Source organism: Crotalus tigris, unplaced genomic scaffold, assembly GCF_016545835.1.
Source record: "Crotalus tigris isolate CLP2741 ecotype Arizona unplaced genomic scaffold, ASM1654583v1 scf7180000017639.5415321, whole genome shotgun sequence".
NCBI lineage: Eukaryota > Metazoa > Chordata > Lepidosauria > Squamata > Viperidae > Crotalus > Crotalus tigris.
In genome coordinates, this window is record NW_024096532.1 from 4001023 (window position 1) to 4016424 (window position 15402).

Here is a 15402-nt window from a genome sequence, read left to right on the forward strand (position 1 = left end):
ACAAAGCAGAGAGGGAACAATCTGAATTCTAGAATGAAGGTTTCCATAAACCTGATGCTTGCACCAAAAAGTCTTACTCCTTGTTAATTCTAAAATAAGCTCTAACAGAACTTCCAGCTTCACAACATAGAAGAGAATCCATTACTTCAGCTATAGACCCAAACTATTAAGGGATTTATATGTTAATATAAGCACGAATTTGACTCAGAAAACTACAGAAAGACAAGCAAATCAAACTTCATTGGGAGTACGACCCTGTTTAGTATAAGTAAGGGTTCCAACATTTTTTTTCTATCCAAATCATTAGACCCTCTCATTTGTTTGGACTTAACTTTCACCTGTTCTATCTGATCCAATATATAATCTGATTGAAACAGTAGGACCCTGACACTTTTGATAATAGAAAGAAACATATGTGAGCATTATATAAATAACATGTAGCCCACACATCCTGATAACCACTCCCAGTATATATTCTTTGTCCATCAAGGTGACTAGTCTGTTTCTGTGCCTGAAACTAGATTGGAATAGATCAGAAAATCAGCTTCATCTTGAAGCATGTGGCCATCATTTGTTTCAATGGTAAATTTGAAACAGGTCTATGGTTATTAAAAATGGAACAATTTCAAGAGGGTTTCTTTAGCAAACGTCTGCCATCTCCTTCAAGGCAGGCAATGTCAGATTAGATAAGGAAAGAACTAATGATCAAAAGTAGTACCTCCCTAATATTTCTCAGCCATGATATATGTACCTATTTTTTCATAAGTTATCACACAACTTTCAGAATACTCAATAGCATTCCCCACCCATATATACACACTTGATGGCTGACAATGGCCCTTTCTCACATTCAAATTAGTGCGGAAACAGATATATAGGTAACATTTGAAAAACTAATTTCATCTTCAACCATCCTTTGTTAGGAAATATTTAAAGAGAAACTGGAATCATGTTTATCAGCTGAATCTGGTTACAATAATTCACTGGAATTTTCCTTTTCCCTTGAAAAACTAGGTAATTTGCCTTTCCCGTTAATGAAAGAAGGCAGGAAATATAGCACATCCCATCTTATATCCCACGAATGACTGAAAAAATGCTTCATTTAATTTATTCTTCTAAAATATTTATTTACATTTTGGATCTTCCCAGACATCTCCTTTTCTTTGTATGGATTTAAGGGATGAGATAATGGTCAGATAGGTGGTAGATGTCGATACTGCAATGACAAGAAATGCCAAAATTTTCCCTCTGGCTCAATCCACATCGAAAATTGGTTGTAGAATATAACTAAACAGAAAACTGCTAGCAAGGAAACACACAAAACAAGCAGCAGCCCAAGGAGTAATAGTTCCTGGAGGATATGCAGGATTAGATAGCCTAATGGGACATCAAAAAATCTGTGTGGAAAGAAGGGGGGGAAGGGAAGGAAATAAATACTAAGAGAAAAAAGGCACCTGCACATTTAAGTAAGATACAGAATCAGGAAACACAGAAGCTGTAATGAGTTTTTACTGAATGGAGATTAGCAGGATCCTTTTAAATTAGAGCTAACAGTATGAAATTCATCATTTCTGTTTACTATGGCACAGATATAAAATATTTAAAAACCATCAAAAAGCAACACAAATGATACCTTGGCTTTCTTCTTTTAAAATATTGTATATGCAAAATAGATATAACCCAAACAGCTGGATTGTAGCTCTTTTGGTAGCAAAAAAATGTGGCCTCTATTAATTGGGTCCATTTTTTATTTCAGTGTTTAAACAACATTTAAACATTAAGAAACAAATTGCAATCCTGCACTCCTGATAAAGTTCTTCCTTAATCAAGCCTAAAACAATATGTTGAAAAATCAGCACATTTTACATGGATGTAAATATGCTTCAGTGGCTATATTCTTAATTATTTAATTATTTTTCTGTTATGTTCCACTTTCAAATGTTTCAAGATCCTATATCAACTGCATGTACATCATTAGTCTGTTTTACTTCATACTGTAGATACAAGAAAACTGGGGAAATATTTAATTACTTCAAGAAGCGTTTGTTACATTTTGAAATTGAGAATCAAGAGTCTAGTTCAGGGGTGTCAAACTGGTGACCTGCGGGCCAGATGTGTCACGCGCAGGTCAGGCCCACCCCGGCCCCACAAAGGCAAAAGGTGTCATGATACGTCATATGACGCGATCGAGTTTGACACCCATGGTCTAGTAGTTCAATATTTTATGCCCCTTGTTTACTTTATCAAAAAGACAAATACTATACAGTACTTTTTATTAGCTGAAAGAATAATTAGCTTCCTGAGAAGCTACCTATCTGTCTTCAGAATCTTTAAGTATGATTTCCAATATATGAATCTTAGTAATGGAAAAAGCAGCATTCTCCTTGGCCTTAAAATTATTTGTTATAGCAAAACCTGGTCTAATACTATATTGACTATTTATCCTAGATTTACTTCTAGGCCAATTTTTATCTGAATAGTAACTGTAATGAATTTACCAGACATGGTAATTACTGTATATAGAACAAGGAAAGCAAAGAAATTACATATAATTCCTATGAAAAAGGGTTTAATTTGATGTGGCTAGAAACCAGGAAACTGTAAGTTCTAGTTTCACTTTAGGCATAAAGCCAACAAGGTGACCTTGGGCTAGTCACTCTCCCTTAGCCCTAAGAAGCAAGCAACGGCAAACCACTTCCAAAATCTTGTCAGGAAAACTGCAAGACTTCAAGACAGGCACCAGGAGCAAAGACTGATTTGAAGGCACAAAAAAGTATGTAAAAATCATAATAGAACACAAAAAAAATACAGGTCCTTCTCAACTTACAACCACAATTCAGCCCAAAATTTATATTGCTGAGACTTTTGTTAAGTGAACTTTGCCCCATTCTACGACCTTTCTTATCACATTTGTTAAGTGAATCACTTCAGTTATTAATTTAGTAACAGGATTGTTAAGTGAATCCGGCTTCCTAGTTGACTTTGTCAGGTCACAAAACGTGATCACATGACACCAGGATACTGCAAGTGTCATAAATACGAATCAGTTACCAAGCCTCTGAATTTTGATCACATGACTGTGGGGATGCTGCAATGATTGCAAATGTGAAAAATTGTCATAAGTCACTTTTTTCAGTGCTGTTGTAACTCTGAACTATTGTTAAGTCAAAGACCACTTGTAATAATATTATATGGAAGAATAAATATTATTGGTGAAAGTATGTGACAAATACAGTTGTTCCTTACCTTTGAAGTAGGATTTCACATGAGTGGCCATTAGTCTTTTCCCAAACATTTGGGATTAGCTCACCATCTTTTGGGACGAAAGGGTGTTTCTGCAAGGCTTCTTCAGAACATCTGGAACAAAAGCCCCACATATTATAGAACTTATATGCTAACATACTTCATCTGAGACAATATACATCTTTGTTATTGCGCCTGGGATTTGTTGTGTCTGCTATGACTTGAGTAAGACAAAATCATTGGAAACTTCTGGAATAATCTATCTCATCCAGATTGTGATATATTTTTCTTCTACTTTAAAAATGGGAAAAGCAGCTGTGAGTATATATCAACTTCAGAATGAAATAGTATAATAGTATATTTTCCAAGAATATATTCTGTACAAATTATATTTAATTTCAGATAACCAGAAAAATAATTTATTTGGAATGCAATTTTAAAATTGTGAGATCATGCAGTTATTTTACTGATTAAAAACACTTGTATGTATTAGTCTTGGGCATTTCCAAACCTCTGTTCCCAATTTCTTGAAACTAGCTTTGAAAAAAACCATGATTAGCCTTTCCTGCTGATTCAAGAATGCTAAAGCAGTGATGGCGAACCTTTTAGAGACCGAGTGCCCAAAAACTGGCCCCGCCCCTGCCCTATCCACCTCCCACTCTGCCCCTGCCCCCACCCCGCCCACCCAGCCACCCACCATCTCCATGGCTTGCCACAGATCGCCCAGGCAGCCCAGCAGTTCCATGGCAGCCACGCCCTCCGTCTGCACCCCACAGCATCATCTGTATGTGATGGGGCACGAAGGTGGAGTCTTGTCCCTGCTGCCCAGCCAACATACCCTTGGCTGCGCTGCTCTGTGTGGGCCGTGCTTGTGGGCGAATCTCCTCCGGGGAGGCTGCTGGTGGGGAGGGAGCCATGGGGGGAGGCGGGGCTGGGACGATGGCACGGGTGCCACAGAGAGGGCTCTGAGTGCTGCCTCTGGCACGCATGCCATAGGTTCGCCACCACTGGACTAAGGAGTAAAAAAAAAATTGCCTTGCCCTAAGCTATGCAGCAACAAAAAATCCCATCATCCCCACAAAAGGAAGGCAAAAACCTGTATTTGACATGTAACTCTCTCCCGTAGAAGCAAATAGGAAAACAGAAACTTGTCAATTCACCATATATATGGATGGTGGTATAGTGACCCCTATAGTTATGCAAGAAGATAGACTGGATGATCTTTGCAGTCCCTTCCAACCCTATAATTCTATTTGCATCACCAAAGTATCTGAAGTAGAGACACTAAATTGTTAACATTCCTTTTACAGGACTTGGCAGGACAGCTGAAGCTCAGAGAAAAGGAATGAAGCAAAATTTCTCCTCTAATGGATAAACTCATAACTCTTGAGAGTTACAGCTAAAAGCCAGTTTTTAAAAAAATTATTTTGCACTAAACTGGCTCAGCTGCTGAGCCAAACAAGAAGCAGCATGAATATCCCATGTGCAAGTACAATTGCTTCTTCAAAATATTTATTTGTTGTTCTTCAGTGAAAATACAAATTCTGCTACTAAGAATAGACCAACACCTTATTCTGCATAATGGATTCAACATATACACTTACAATTCTACTGAGCTGAAAACCATGATTTCTTGAAAGCTAAAATGCACCATCTTGGAGGAAAAATGAATAACATGTTACTGCTGATTAATGTTTATTAATGAAAATGTCTGTTCAATTATTTAAATACATACATACACACACACATACACACACACACACATACATACATATCCACAAGATACTTGCAATTACATAGATTGAAGATAACTCTTTTACCTAGGAAAAGGCAATTAAATAAAATAGGAAGTGATTGAAAAAAAACTTATTTGTTATGATACCATTCTCTGGCTGCGTGAGAATTAATTCTAACAATGGATAGGAGAATAAATTGGGAAAAAAATAGGTTCACTACTGCTGTAGATTTCTTAGTCACAGCTACAGTTGACAGGCTGAAAAAAGCTCTGTTCTTATTCCCACCAATATCTTTGTTTCCGTTTGTTTCTTTTCCAGAGTTTGAGAAGATAGACAGGGCTAACAGACAAAGAATACAGAAGCAGTCTTGTTTTGTGGTCACTCTAAAGCCTTCATTAATGAAGGAGAATCAACTATAGATTATACCCTGGCTTAGATTCAAAGTCATACAGAAATATGGTATGAATAAGGAGCAACAGACAGCAACAGAAGAAAGTAATTGTTGCTTCAGAGCATAAAAAGGGCTGCCAACTAGTCTATCTAAAAATATCCCCATTCAAAATTAGAAAGCTCTATGTCATTATTTATCTTTGCAAGTACAAGAAAGTACCTGAGTCTCTGTATCAGATGGGTAGGTCCACACATCCATGTTCTTTAGAGTCAATTCAAGAGTCTTGCTATTGCCAGTGTGTTCATTTGTCAGGCTTTGTTTTGATTCCTCCTTGCTGGATTGGGAAAAAAAAGATACTTATTAAAACACAGATAGATACAGAGATACAACAGAAAACTTTTTCAGTCTGAACTGAGCAAACTTTTAACAATAAGATTAAAATGCTCACTGTATATGGACATTTCCCTTTTCTAGATAACAATGGCAGAACATGCCCTAGCTAGAAACTCTTTTTTGCCATATCCTTACGACATTGGCAACTCATATTTAAGGCAGTCTTAAGTTGTCCTTAGCTGTTCTAATTTTAAAAGTAATTTTCCCCTTTAAATAAGCATGTCATAACAAATTTTCTATGAGTATAATCTTCACCTTCATCTTACATGCCTGCTAGGTATGTAAGCCACAATAAGCAAGGGAGGAATCTGGAATGCTATCCAGAACTAGTTGATAGTTATAAGTTTGCAGAATCCAATCTGGGGCATTCAACCAGGACCAAAGGTTTAGTCTTCCAAGCTTTTGGACTCATTCTGGAGCCCATCCTCAGGGAACTTCTCTCTACCAGAATGTGTTCTTTGGATTACTTTATGTGTCATATTTATGTGATGTCTCATTGGTGTAGCTTCCTATCGTGTAACTGGTGTTGATGGCCGGCTACTGGTTTTCTTGTGTTGCCAAGTCCTTGGTAGTAAATCAGCACTCCTGTTGACTGACAAGGGGCACATTTCCCAGGCTTCAATCATTTTCCTGACTACCTTTGTACCTGCTCAGCCAACGAACTTAGTAGCTGTGAAATTGAATGTATGTCCTTGTTCAATGCATTGTAAGGCTACCAATGAGTTTGGGTCTCCTCATCTGACTGCTCGCTTGTGTTCTTGCAGTCTGGTGATTAGCTTCCTCCCCATCTGTCATACATAGTCACAAGGGCAATCCATGCAGGGAATCTGGTAGAAGTATCTCCCAACTCCAAGTGATCTTTGCAATTCACGATTCGTCCTCGTATCGTAGCCTCTGTGCGGTGCGCAGTGCCCACTTGCACATCTCGGAAGCTGCATTCTACTGCTGCCAAAATGTTTTTGATGTATGGCAGGGTGGTATAAATTGGTCTTATACATTCTTTCTTTATTTCTCTTTCTTGCATGTTGTATAGGCATCCTGTCTGAATTGTTCACATAGGTACCTTTTCTCCAGTTGTTTAGCTTCCTGGGTACTACAGTGGGTTCTCACCCTGCCATACACTCTAGTGGCCAAAATTATGGAAACCTTTTAGGAAAAGTGTATTTTTGAGGTTTGATGGCTAATAACACCACTTTTTTTTGGAGTAGTACCATAAAATTATATATCAATGGAAAGCTAATTTAATCAAAAATGTAATGCAACATAGTTTGTTCAATTATCTGTACTGTATTCTATGAAGTTATAGCCAAATAACCAGAAAAAGGAAGCACAACTTATGTTGATATTAGGTAGCTTTCCTTCATCTGATTGTAGCCAATGAGCAGGTGTCATCTTGTTTTGGCAATAAGCCAATCAGATTCAGTTACTGATGTCATGTATTGAAGCTGAAAGGAGGTCATTTGTCAGTGTGTTATGTGATCGCTATCAAGTTGGTTGGATTTTTTTTCTTTCATTTAATGAGTTTGTAAAATGTAATAAAATTAAAGTAATGGTGCAGAGAGTTGACTGGTTGCCCAAAAAGCGACGTAAAATAGTATTATTAAGTGAACAATGCTACAGTTGTAAAGAAATTAGAAGAAAAATTGGTGGAAACTTAACCAAAGGTGGCATTTCTACTATACACTTTTGCCAAAAGGTTTCCACAATTTTGGCCACTACTGTAGTGTTTTGATAGTGGATGGTTACTGTTGAAACTAAGTATATGTGCAGTGTTGGTGACCTTGCAATAAACCGTGGTTTCTAGGCTTCCATCTTACTGCCTGTTGACAAGCACATCTAAAAGTGGTAATTATGTAGCCGTTTCTTCTTCCATTGTGAATTGTATGTCTGGAAAAATGGAGTTCAGTAGAATATGAAAGTCTTTCAGTGCATTTCTTTTGATGATGACAAACGTGTCAGCAGCACCAACATTTAAGAGTGTAGTTTTGAAATGCATGGTGTTCTAGTTCATGCAGGGCAGTGTCTGCAATGACTCCTGATATTGGGGATCCCATGGGTGTCCCTTTTATTTGCTCATACATTTCCCTTTTGAATGTGAATAAGACATGTTGGCAGTACTGGAGTAGCTTCATGATTTATGACCTGGTTAGGTTATTGTGATCTGTGTTGTATTCTTCTTCTGTTTTTTTTTATCTATTATTTCGTATTCTAAGTTAGGAGGGATGGATGTAAATAGGGAAACTACATCAAAGGAGACCATGGTCTCATCAGGAGTCACATTTAAGCTTTGCAGTTTTGTCGAAAATTGTATGGATGAGTTCAAGGGTGGGCTCAGGAAGCTTAAACATTGTGCCAGCCATTTAGCCAGGTTGTAGGTAAGGGTATCTCGTAGCGCTATAATAGTCTGAGGGGACTCCTATTTTGTGTATCTTGGGAGATCATAAAATCTCACTGGGGCGGCATCTGTTGCTCTCATTTTCCAACATTTTTTTCTGTTATTGGCTCTATTTACATCTATCCCAGAAGAATTCAAGTGTTAAAAAGAACCGTTTATTTCCAAGGAGGTCTGGATATTCCCAATCACTCTCCCAATTTATAGCTAAACTCTTGATCAAAGAATATCTTTGAGACTTAAAACATTCTCACTCATTCAGCAATGTCATCATTGTTCCTACCTTCCCCCTTTCTCTGATAGAAGATGATTTCGGTCTTGTTTATGTTCCTGATTCTTTGATATTAGTTTACCATCAGTCGCAAGGCTTAGCTGAGGCATATTATGTGAAACTGGAAGTAATGCCTTAGTATCATCTGACTCATTCTTGCTATGTTTCTAGAAGAAGAGAAAAGGAATAGCTGCTGGAACAATGAATCTCACATTAGGTCTTTATCAGTTCTTAACAAGACTGAAAGTAGGACTTTTTAACCTACTTAAAAATGTTATGAAAATATTGCTATCATATATAAGCTACATATATCCAGATAATTATTGCCCAGATAGTTAAAGAAAGAGAAAACTACAAGTGAGATTCTATTTTTTATATGAAGGAATAAAGACAATGCTTTGAATCTAATTAAGTATATATTAATTTTATTGCTATATTGTTATCCAAAGAGTTCTAAATTAAGAAGAACAAAGTTATCTTGGTGATTTTTATAGATTCTTTTAATCCATTACATCAGATTTCCAAAAGCAAAAGGAGTGAAAATAAGTCATTGTTGGCTAATCAGTCACCTTCTGCTGATGGGAATGTGTATGAGTAGATGAATGTGTATTGAAATCCTAAACAGTATCTGCTGAAAGCTGGACATGCAAACTTGAATTGGCTCCAGATATCACTTGGAATTAATTTGTTTAAAAAAACTTAAAAACAGAAGTAGGGGCTACCAAAACAATGTGTCCAAATCAACTTTTGCCATAATTAAAGCAGGAGTTAAACTTTAAACGCTCACTGATATGAAATCTACAGTATGTGTCATCGTAATTCAGGTTTTCAGGAAAAAAGGGGGGACCCAGTGTACTTGTGATTCTATACTTACAGTACCTGTTCTGTCAAAGAATCAATGCTTCCTTCAGCCACTGGATTTTTCACCAAAGAGTTCAACATCCCACACAGAGGGCTACGCAAGCCACACTCCCTACTGATCTCTTGCTAGATACAACAAAGGTATATCGAGTCATAATTCGAGGAATGTTGTACAGTTAAACATTTATTAATATAGGATTTCATGACAGAGACTGCTTTTTTCTAACACTCAGAATAAAATATTTTGTTCTTGGCAAAATGCTACTCCACTCCCAGAACAATATCTGTTTCTACTACATATGTTATATGCATTATAACTATAACAATCGAGGATTGGCCTGTAATGTGATAATCCCATTCTGGTACTGGAGTGTAGTGTGACAACTCCATTCCCATGCTGATTGAGTTGTTAATGACTACTCAGTATAAGAAACATAGGTGTGACCATCCAACTTTAATTATAATTTAATATTAGCATCTCTACAGGTATTGTGTATGCTTTAAATCTGAAAAGAAAGATGTGTTTTGGAGCATGGATACAGGTAGCACAACTGCAATTCCTTACATTCATTTTCACAAGAATACGAAAGGAATTATGCAATTCCAGGAGGCAGTTCCTTTTGTGTGGAATGAACTGGTAAAGCCAGAAGCAAAGAATCTGAGATCAGACAGTACTATTACCAAAACATGCATAGGTACCCTGCACATTCAGAGCTGAGAAATGAATGGCATTGTCCATTACTATGTAAAAACAGGCAGATGAGTTGTAACATTTAAACCAGGATTTGTTTATAGAGGGCTTGATCACGTACAAACTGATTTATCTGGGCTTCTATCTGCAGTAAAAGTAACATTTATCTGAGTCATGTCTTTGTCTCTTTATATTGCTCTGGGGTGCAGATTTGCGTTTTCAGAAATTTATTGTCAAATCCTGGGTGAAACTCTGCGAGCTTTAAAGAATTGCAAGCAGGTACTTTAAAAGTGCTTTTTTTTGCCCTTAAATTCAAACAATCCCAATCTTTACCTACTTTCCAAAGATTAATCTAGCATTTCATAAATTTCTTCTTAATTTTAATAAGCTTGTTGCATTTATAGTTCTATTAGTTTATTATAACTGTCCCACTCTTAAAGATCCTGAGCAAATTTACAATTTCAAACAATTAAAAGCATAACAACAAAACATAACAGCCTTAGTAGTCAAACAAACAAGCAAACAAAACTACAACAAGAGTTCCACTAATACTGGGCCTGGGGAAAGAGCCAGGTCTTAAAAGTCTTCCAGAAACCTAACAAAGTTGGTTTTGTTGGCTAGGTCTTACTTGGCTCTGCTTGTACTCCAAAGAATGCAAATAGCAATTCTCTATTCATTTCATTGTATGGGTAAGATACAATTAAATGCAAAATGTTCATGATAAATTTCTGGCTTCTACTCTTTAATACATTCTCAGTTTACGTTCAAAATACCCAAGATTATTATCAGTTCATCTAAAGCAGGAGTGTCAAAGTCGCAACGTCACGTGATGTGTCACAACATATCACGACTTTTTCCCCATTGCCGGCAATGGGGTGGGTGTTTCGGCATGATGCATCCGACCCGCAGGCCGGCAATTTGACACCCCTGATCTAAAGCAGTGGCATCACTCTCTAAAAAGAAATACTTCTTACTCTACGTGATTCCTCAATCTCTTTGTAGAGTGACTGTGCGGATGTCTGTATGGAACCATTCATGTTTTGTAGAGAGTCTGTTGGTGACCTGCATTAAAAAAAAACTACTGCTGAGTTGTAAAAAATTTTCCATTTTTGTTACATTTCTGCAGCTACACATCTGGTATGAAAATGGTTTAAATATATATAATAAAACAGATTGAATAAATTGGAAAAGATTGTATTTATTCTTTATTCTTGTTCAGTAAAAAGTCTTCCCAAAATTAAGATACAGTTAAGCTAATATAACAAAAAGGCTTTATATTACATATGCATTACATGATTTCTTGTGAATAAATATGAGATTGACCATGATTCAGGGTAAAAAGGAATAATATAATCACGTTAGCCTCAAGATTTGTTGGAATAGCAGTTATATGTGGTATTTATTAAATATCACTTTTTAGTCTTTCCTTAAAAATATAGTTTGTAACAAATATTATAGTATTAGCATTCAATAGGCATTATGGTGTATCTTAAAGCTCTCACACTAAAAATATCCAATGCTGCTAGCACTTACATTTTTAGGTCTTGATAGGACTGACATAAATGTTCTTGAAGCCTACTAACTTCCAGTTTCAATTCCTATATGGACAGTATAGTATAAGAATATGTACAACTCCTGCTATAATAGTGCAGAGAAAAGAAGCAAGACAGTAGCTAAACAGAAATATCTAGAAATCTGCACAGACTTACTTTACAGCAGCAGTTCTCAACCTGTGGGTTGCGACCCCTTTGGGGGTCGAATGATCCTTTCACAGGGATCGCCTAAGACCATCGGAAAACATGTATTTCCGATGGTCTTAGGAACCGAGACACCGCTCCGCATCTGTCTCCGCATGGCCTCCTCCGCCATTTGCAGAGGAGAGAGACAGAGAGGCACTGTCACTTCCCTTCTCTCTTTCTCTCTTACCTCCTGCAGGGCTCTTGATTGGCCCTGCGCCCAGGTGCCCCACCCCCTGGGAGAAACACGGCCAGGGCCTCGTGGCCTTGGGGCCGCCTGGGGAAGCTCTGGGATCCCTGCTGGGAGCAACCCGCTGGAGGCTCCACTGAGCGGGCCAGCCCTCCCACAAGCCGCGGCCCATGGGAAACCAGCCCCTGCGATCCCCAGCCAGCCCAACCATTGGCCCCACTGGCCGGGAAGGCACGCCGGAGTCCAGGCTGCCAGGAAGGAGGAGATGCAGCAATGGTAGGAGAGGAGAGCCTGGCACTGGCAATGGCTTCCTTGCCCTCCTCTTCCTCCTCCCCTTCTTCCTCCTGCTGCCCCCCAGGTGGCTTGGGCGGGTGCCGGGATAAGAAAGGTGCCTGGGGGGAGCAGCCAGGCTGGCTGCTGGCAGGGGCTGGATGGCACCAGCCCCCACTGCGGTTCCATTGATGGGCGGAGGGCGAGGCCAAGAAGCTGCTTCCTTGCCCTCCTCCTCTCCTTCTTCCTCCTGCTGCCCTCCAGGCGGCTCAAGCGGGTGCTATCCCCACCGCAGCTCCATCGATGGGCGGAGGGCGAGGCTGGGCAGCACGGAGAGACCCCCGACGATGCAGCCGTGCCGCTGCCACCACCAGAGCCACTGCCTCCCGTCCTGCTCCCCCTCCCTGCCCGTTCGGCTGAGGACATGGCGGAGGCCGGGCCGGGGGTGGTGGGGACCCCCGACGATGCTGCTCTAAGAGAGAGAGAGAAAGAGAGAAAGGAAAGAGAAAGAGAAAGAGAGAGGAAAGAGAAAGAGGGAGGAAAGAGAGAAAGGAAAGAGAAAGACAGAGGGGGGAGAAAGAGGGAAAGAGAGAGGAAAGAGGGAGAGAGAGAAGAGAGAGAGGAAAGAGAAAGAGGAAAGAGAAAGAAAGAGAGAAAGAGAGGAAAGAGAGAAAGAGGAAGGAAAAAGAAAAGAGAAACAGAAGAAAAGAGAGAGGAAAGAGAGAAAAAGAGGGAGGAAAGAGAGAAAAAGAGGGAGGAAACAGAGAAAGAGAGAGAGGAAAGAGAGAGAAAGAGAAGAGAGAGAGGAAAGAGAAAGAGAAAGAGAGGAAAGAGAGAAAGAGAAAGAGGAAAGAGAGAGAAGAGAGAGAGAGGAAAGAGAAAAAGAAAGAGAGGAAAGAGAGAGAGAGAGGAAAGAGAGAGAGAGAGAGAAAGAGGGAGAGGAATGGCGCTTCTCCAATCAGGCTGGGCGGAGCCAGTGGAGCGGCCTTCCTGCCCCCCCCCTCCCCGGCCAGCTGGATGGGGGGTTGGCAGTCACCACAACATGAGGAACTGTATTAAAGGGTCGTGGCATTAGGAAGGTTGAGAATCACTGCTTTACAGGAAATGTTCAATTTCATTAACATTTCAGTAATTCCACTGATGTGGAACACTTGCCATAAACTGAAGAAAGGGTTGAAAAACCTGTGAATCTTCACCTTCACATTCTGTTACCAATACTTTTAGAATTATGTAACTGAAATGGGAAACTTGAGGAAAATAATCTGTTGACATTCCAAGCAGCCTTGTGCCTGGATTGCTTAATGACACTCTGGCTAGATTCCTTCTTGTCACAATTAAAACGTACATTACCTGTACCATCATTTGATATTCTTCCAGAGTTATTGTAAGCTCTTCAATTTGTTTTGTTTTCTGTAAATATAAACATTAATAAAATCCAAACAAGAAAGTAATTCAGCATCACAAAGCAAACCGTATTCTAGCAAAGATTTTGAAAGTAGCAGTCTGAAACTAGAAATTGATTCTTTTTTTCATAATCAAATTAAATTTAACATTGAAGTTGTAGTGACACCTAGGGATTCCTGAATGCAGCGACAACACAAGTTAGCTGGAGGTTGTCAATTATTTTAACATCAGAATAATCATTTTGAATTGCTGTAAAATGTATACCTCTGCAATATCAATTTTTCAGGCTCATAAGAAAAGTTTGAAAAAGTGAAACAGCTTTAATAAATTAGTGGTGATGAGTGTTTAAAATGGTATCTGCATTTATTATTATAGCTATGATAGCAACAACTCTTCATCACCTTAAAACAATAGTTGTTTTAATCCTTATAATCATAATAGCACACAATATATAAGACCCACACTGTTATTTTATCTTCCCAATATGACATAGCTACATTTTCAATTTAGCATACTCTGGACAAACAACTTACTTTATTAAGGGCAGCATCTTTGCAGGAGATACGATTTTCATACTCAGAGAGTTGTGACTATAAGGAAATAAAAATACAAGTAGGGTAGTTGCAATATATAGTCAAATTATAAGCAGTTAACTACCCAACCAGTAGTACACTGACATTTTTGATAAACTATGTATACAACTCAGCTCATTTATACCTTCATTTTGGCTTTCTTTGTAAATAGTTTTTTGATTTTACCCTCTGAGCTTTCCTTTTCCAGAAGCAACTTTTTGTTCTGGAAGACAAATACAAAAGCAGTGTGTTGAAAGTGTTTTGATTAGTTTCTTTTCTAGCTGAGTGAGAAAGATAATAAAATCCAATTTACAACAAGTATTTAATATATACAATTATACTTTTATGGAGTAATATGCAATTTCATGCAGTGATTCTTTTTGAAATAAAAGATTATTAGCTGTACAGGTGTTAAAAAAATATCTCACTTTTATTTTGACACTATCCAAAGGCAGCTTTAAAGTAAGAATGTGTGTTAGGCATTGTTACTTAGTACCTTAGAGGGAGGTCAGACAATTGTAGTGACTTGGAACAGAAGTTAGATAGGGATCAGCAACGAGGATAGAAAATTTCAAGCTGGTACAATTTTCTGCTGCCTTTGAAATTCTGTTAAATTGAAGTGACTAGCAAGCCCTGCAATTATTTCAGGCATAACTATTATAACCTCACTTTCTGAACTCTCCCCACTTTACCTTACCTCATCCTGAAGGTTATCCATCTTAACAGAGAGAAGCTGCTGCTCTTTTTCCTAAAGTATATAGAAGAAAACATCTTGACTGAATGGCCGTCACAACAATTCTGAAAAAAGTTGTGTCCACACTATATTTTCATGACTGTGAAGTTTAAATAAGCTTATGACTGCACTTATACAAAGCTGCCCCTTTTAGTTCTCAAATCTTCATAAAGGAATTCAAAGGGCTTGCCTGTGTTCACTGCTCCCATTTTTGCAACACTCTGAACTGCTCATACAACGATCAATGCTCTCTACATTGTAATGCCAAAACTGACAGACATTGCCCATTCCACAGCATCTGTTTAGCAGTGATTTTAAAAAACTGACCAGCAGTTTTGGAGTCATGTTATCACTTGAAAGAACCACTTATTTGTTTATGTATTTATTAAACATAATGGCATAATCCAAAGAAACTCAAACTGAAACATCCACAGTACAGAATTAAAAAAAACTGCTAACACAATAAGAATAAAAACCATGCATATGTAACATAACTTGCAAAAGTACTAAATAAAAATA

General features: G+C 38.3%; 1 protein-coding gene across 2 annotated transcripts in view; it reads right to left on the bottom strand.

Moving 5' to 3' along the window:
* Positions 1-1174: 1174 nt before the first annotated feature.
* Positions 1175-15402, bottom strand: part of KASH5 (KASH domain containing 5) — a 29555-nt gene continuing 15327 nt past the window's right edge. Inside the window, exons 7-18 of one of the 2 annotated variants that reach the window (XM_039334896.1) lie at positions 14848-14898; positions 14296-14373; positions 14112-14168; positions 13525-13584; positions 11512-11576; positions 10953-11040; positions 9306-9413; positions 8439-8593; positions 5590-5704; positions 4848-4897; positions 3247-3357; positions 1175-1397 (exon numbers count right to left, since the gene is read on the bottom strand). In XM_039334896.1, coding sequence (XP_039190830.1) covers positions 1193-1397; positions 3247-3357; positions 4848-4897; positions 5590-5704; positions 8439-8593; positions 9306-9413; positions 10953-11040; positions 11512-11576; positions 13525-13584; positions 14112-14168; positions 14296-14373; positions 14848-14898 — 1143 coding nt within the window. In that variant the 3' untranslated portion in view covers positions 1175-1192. Of the gene's footprint in view, positions 1398-3246; positions 3358-4847; positions 4898-5589; positions 5705-8438; positions 8594-9305; positions 9414-10952; positions 11041-11511; positions 11577-13519; positions 13585-14111; positions 14169-14295; positions 14374-14847; positions 14899-15402 lie in introns of both variants that reach the window. The other variant, XM_039334897.1, reaches the window with a different exon arrangement.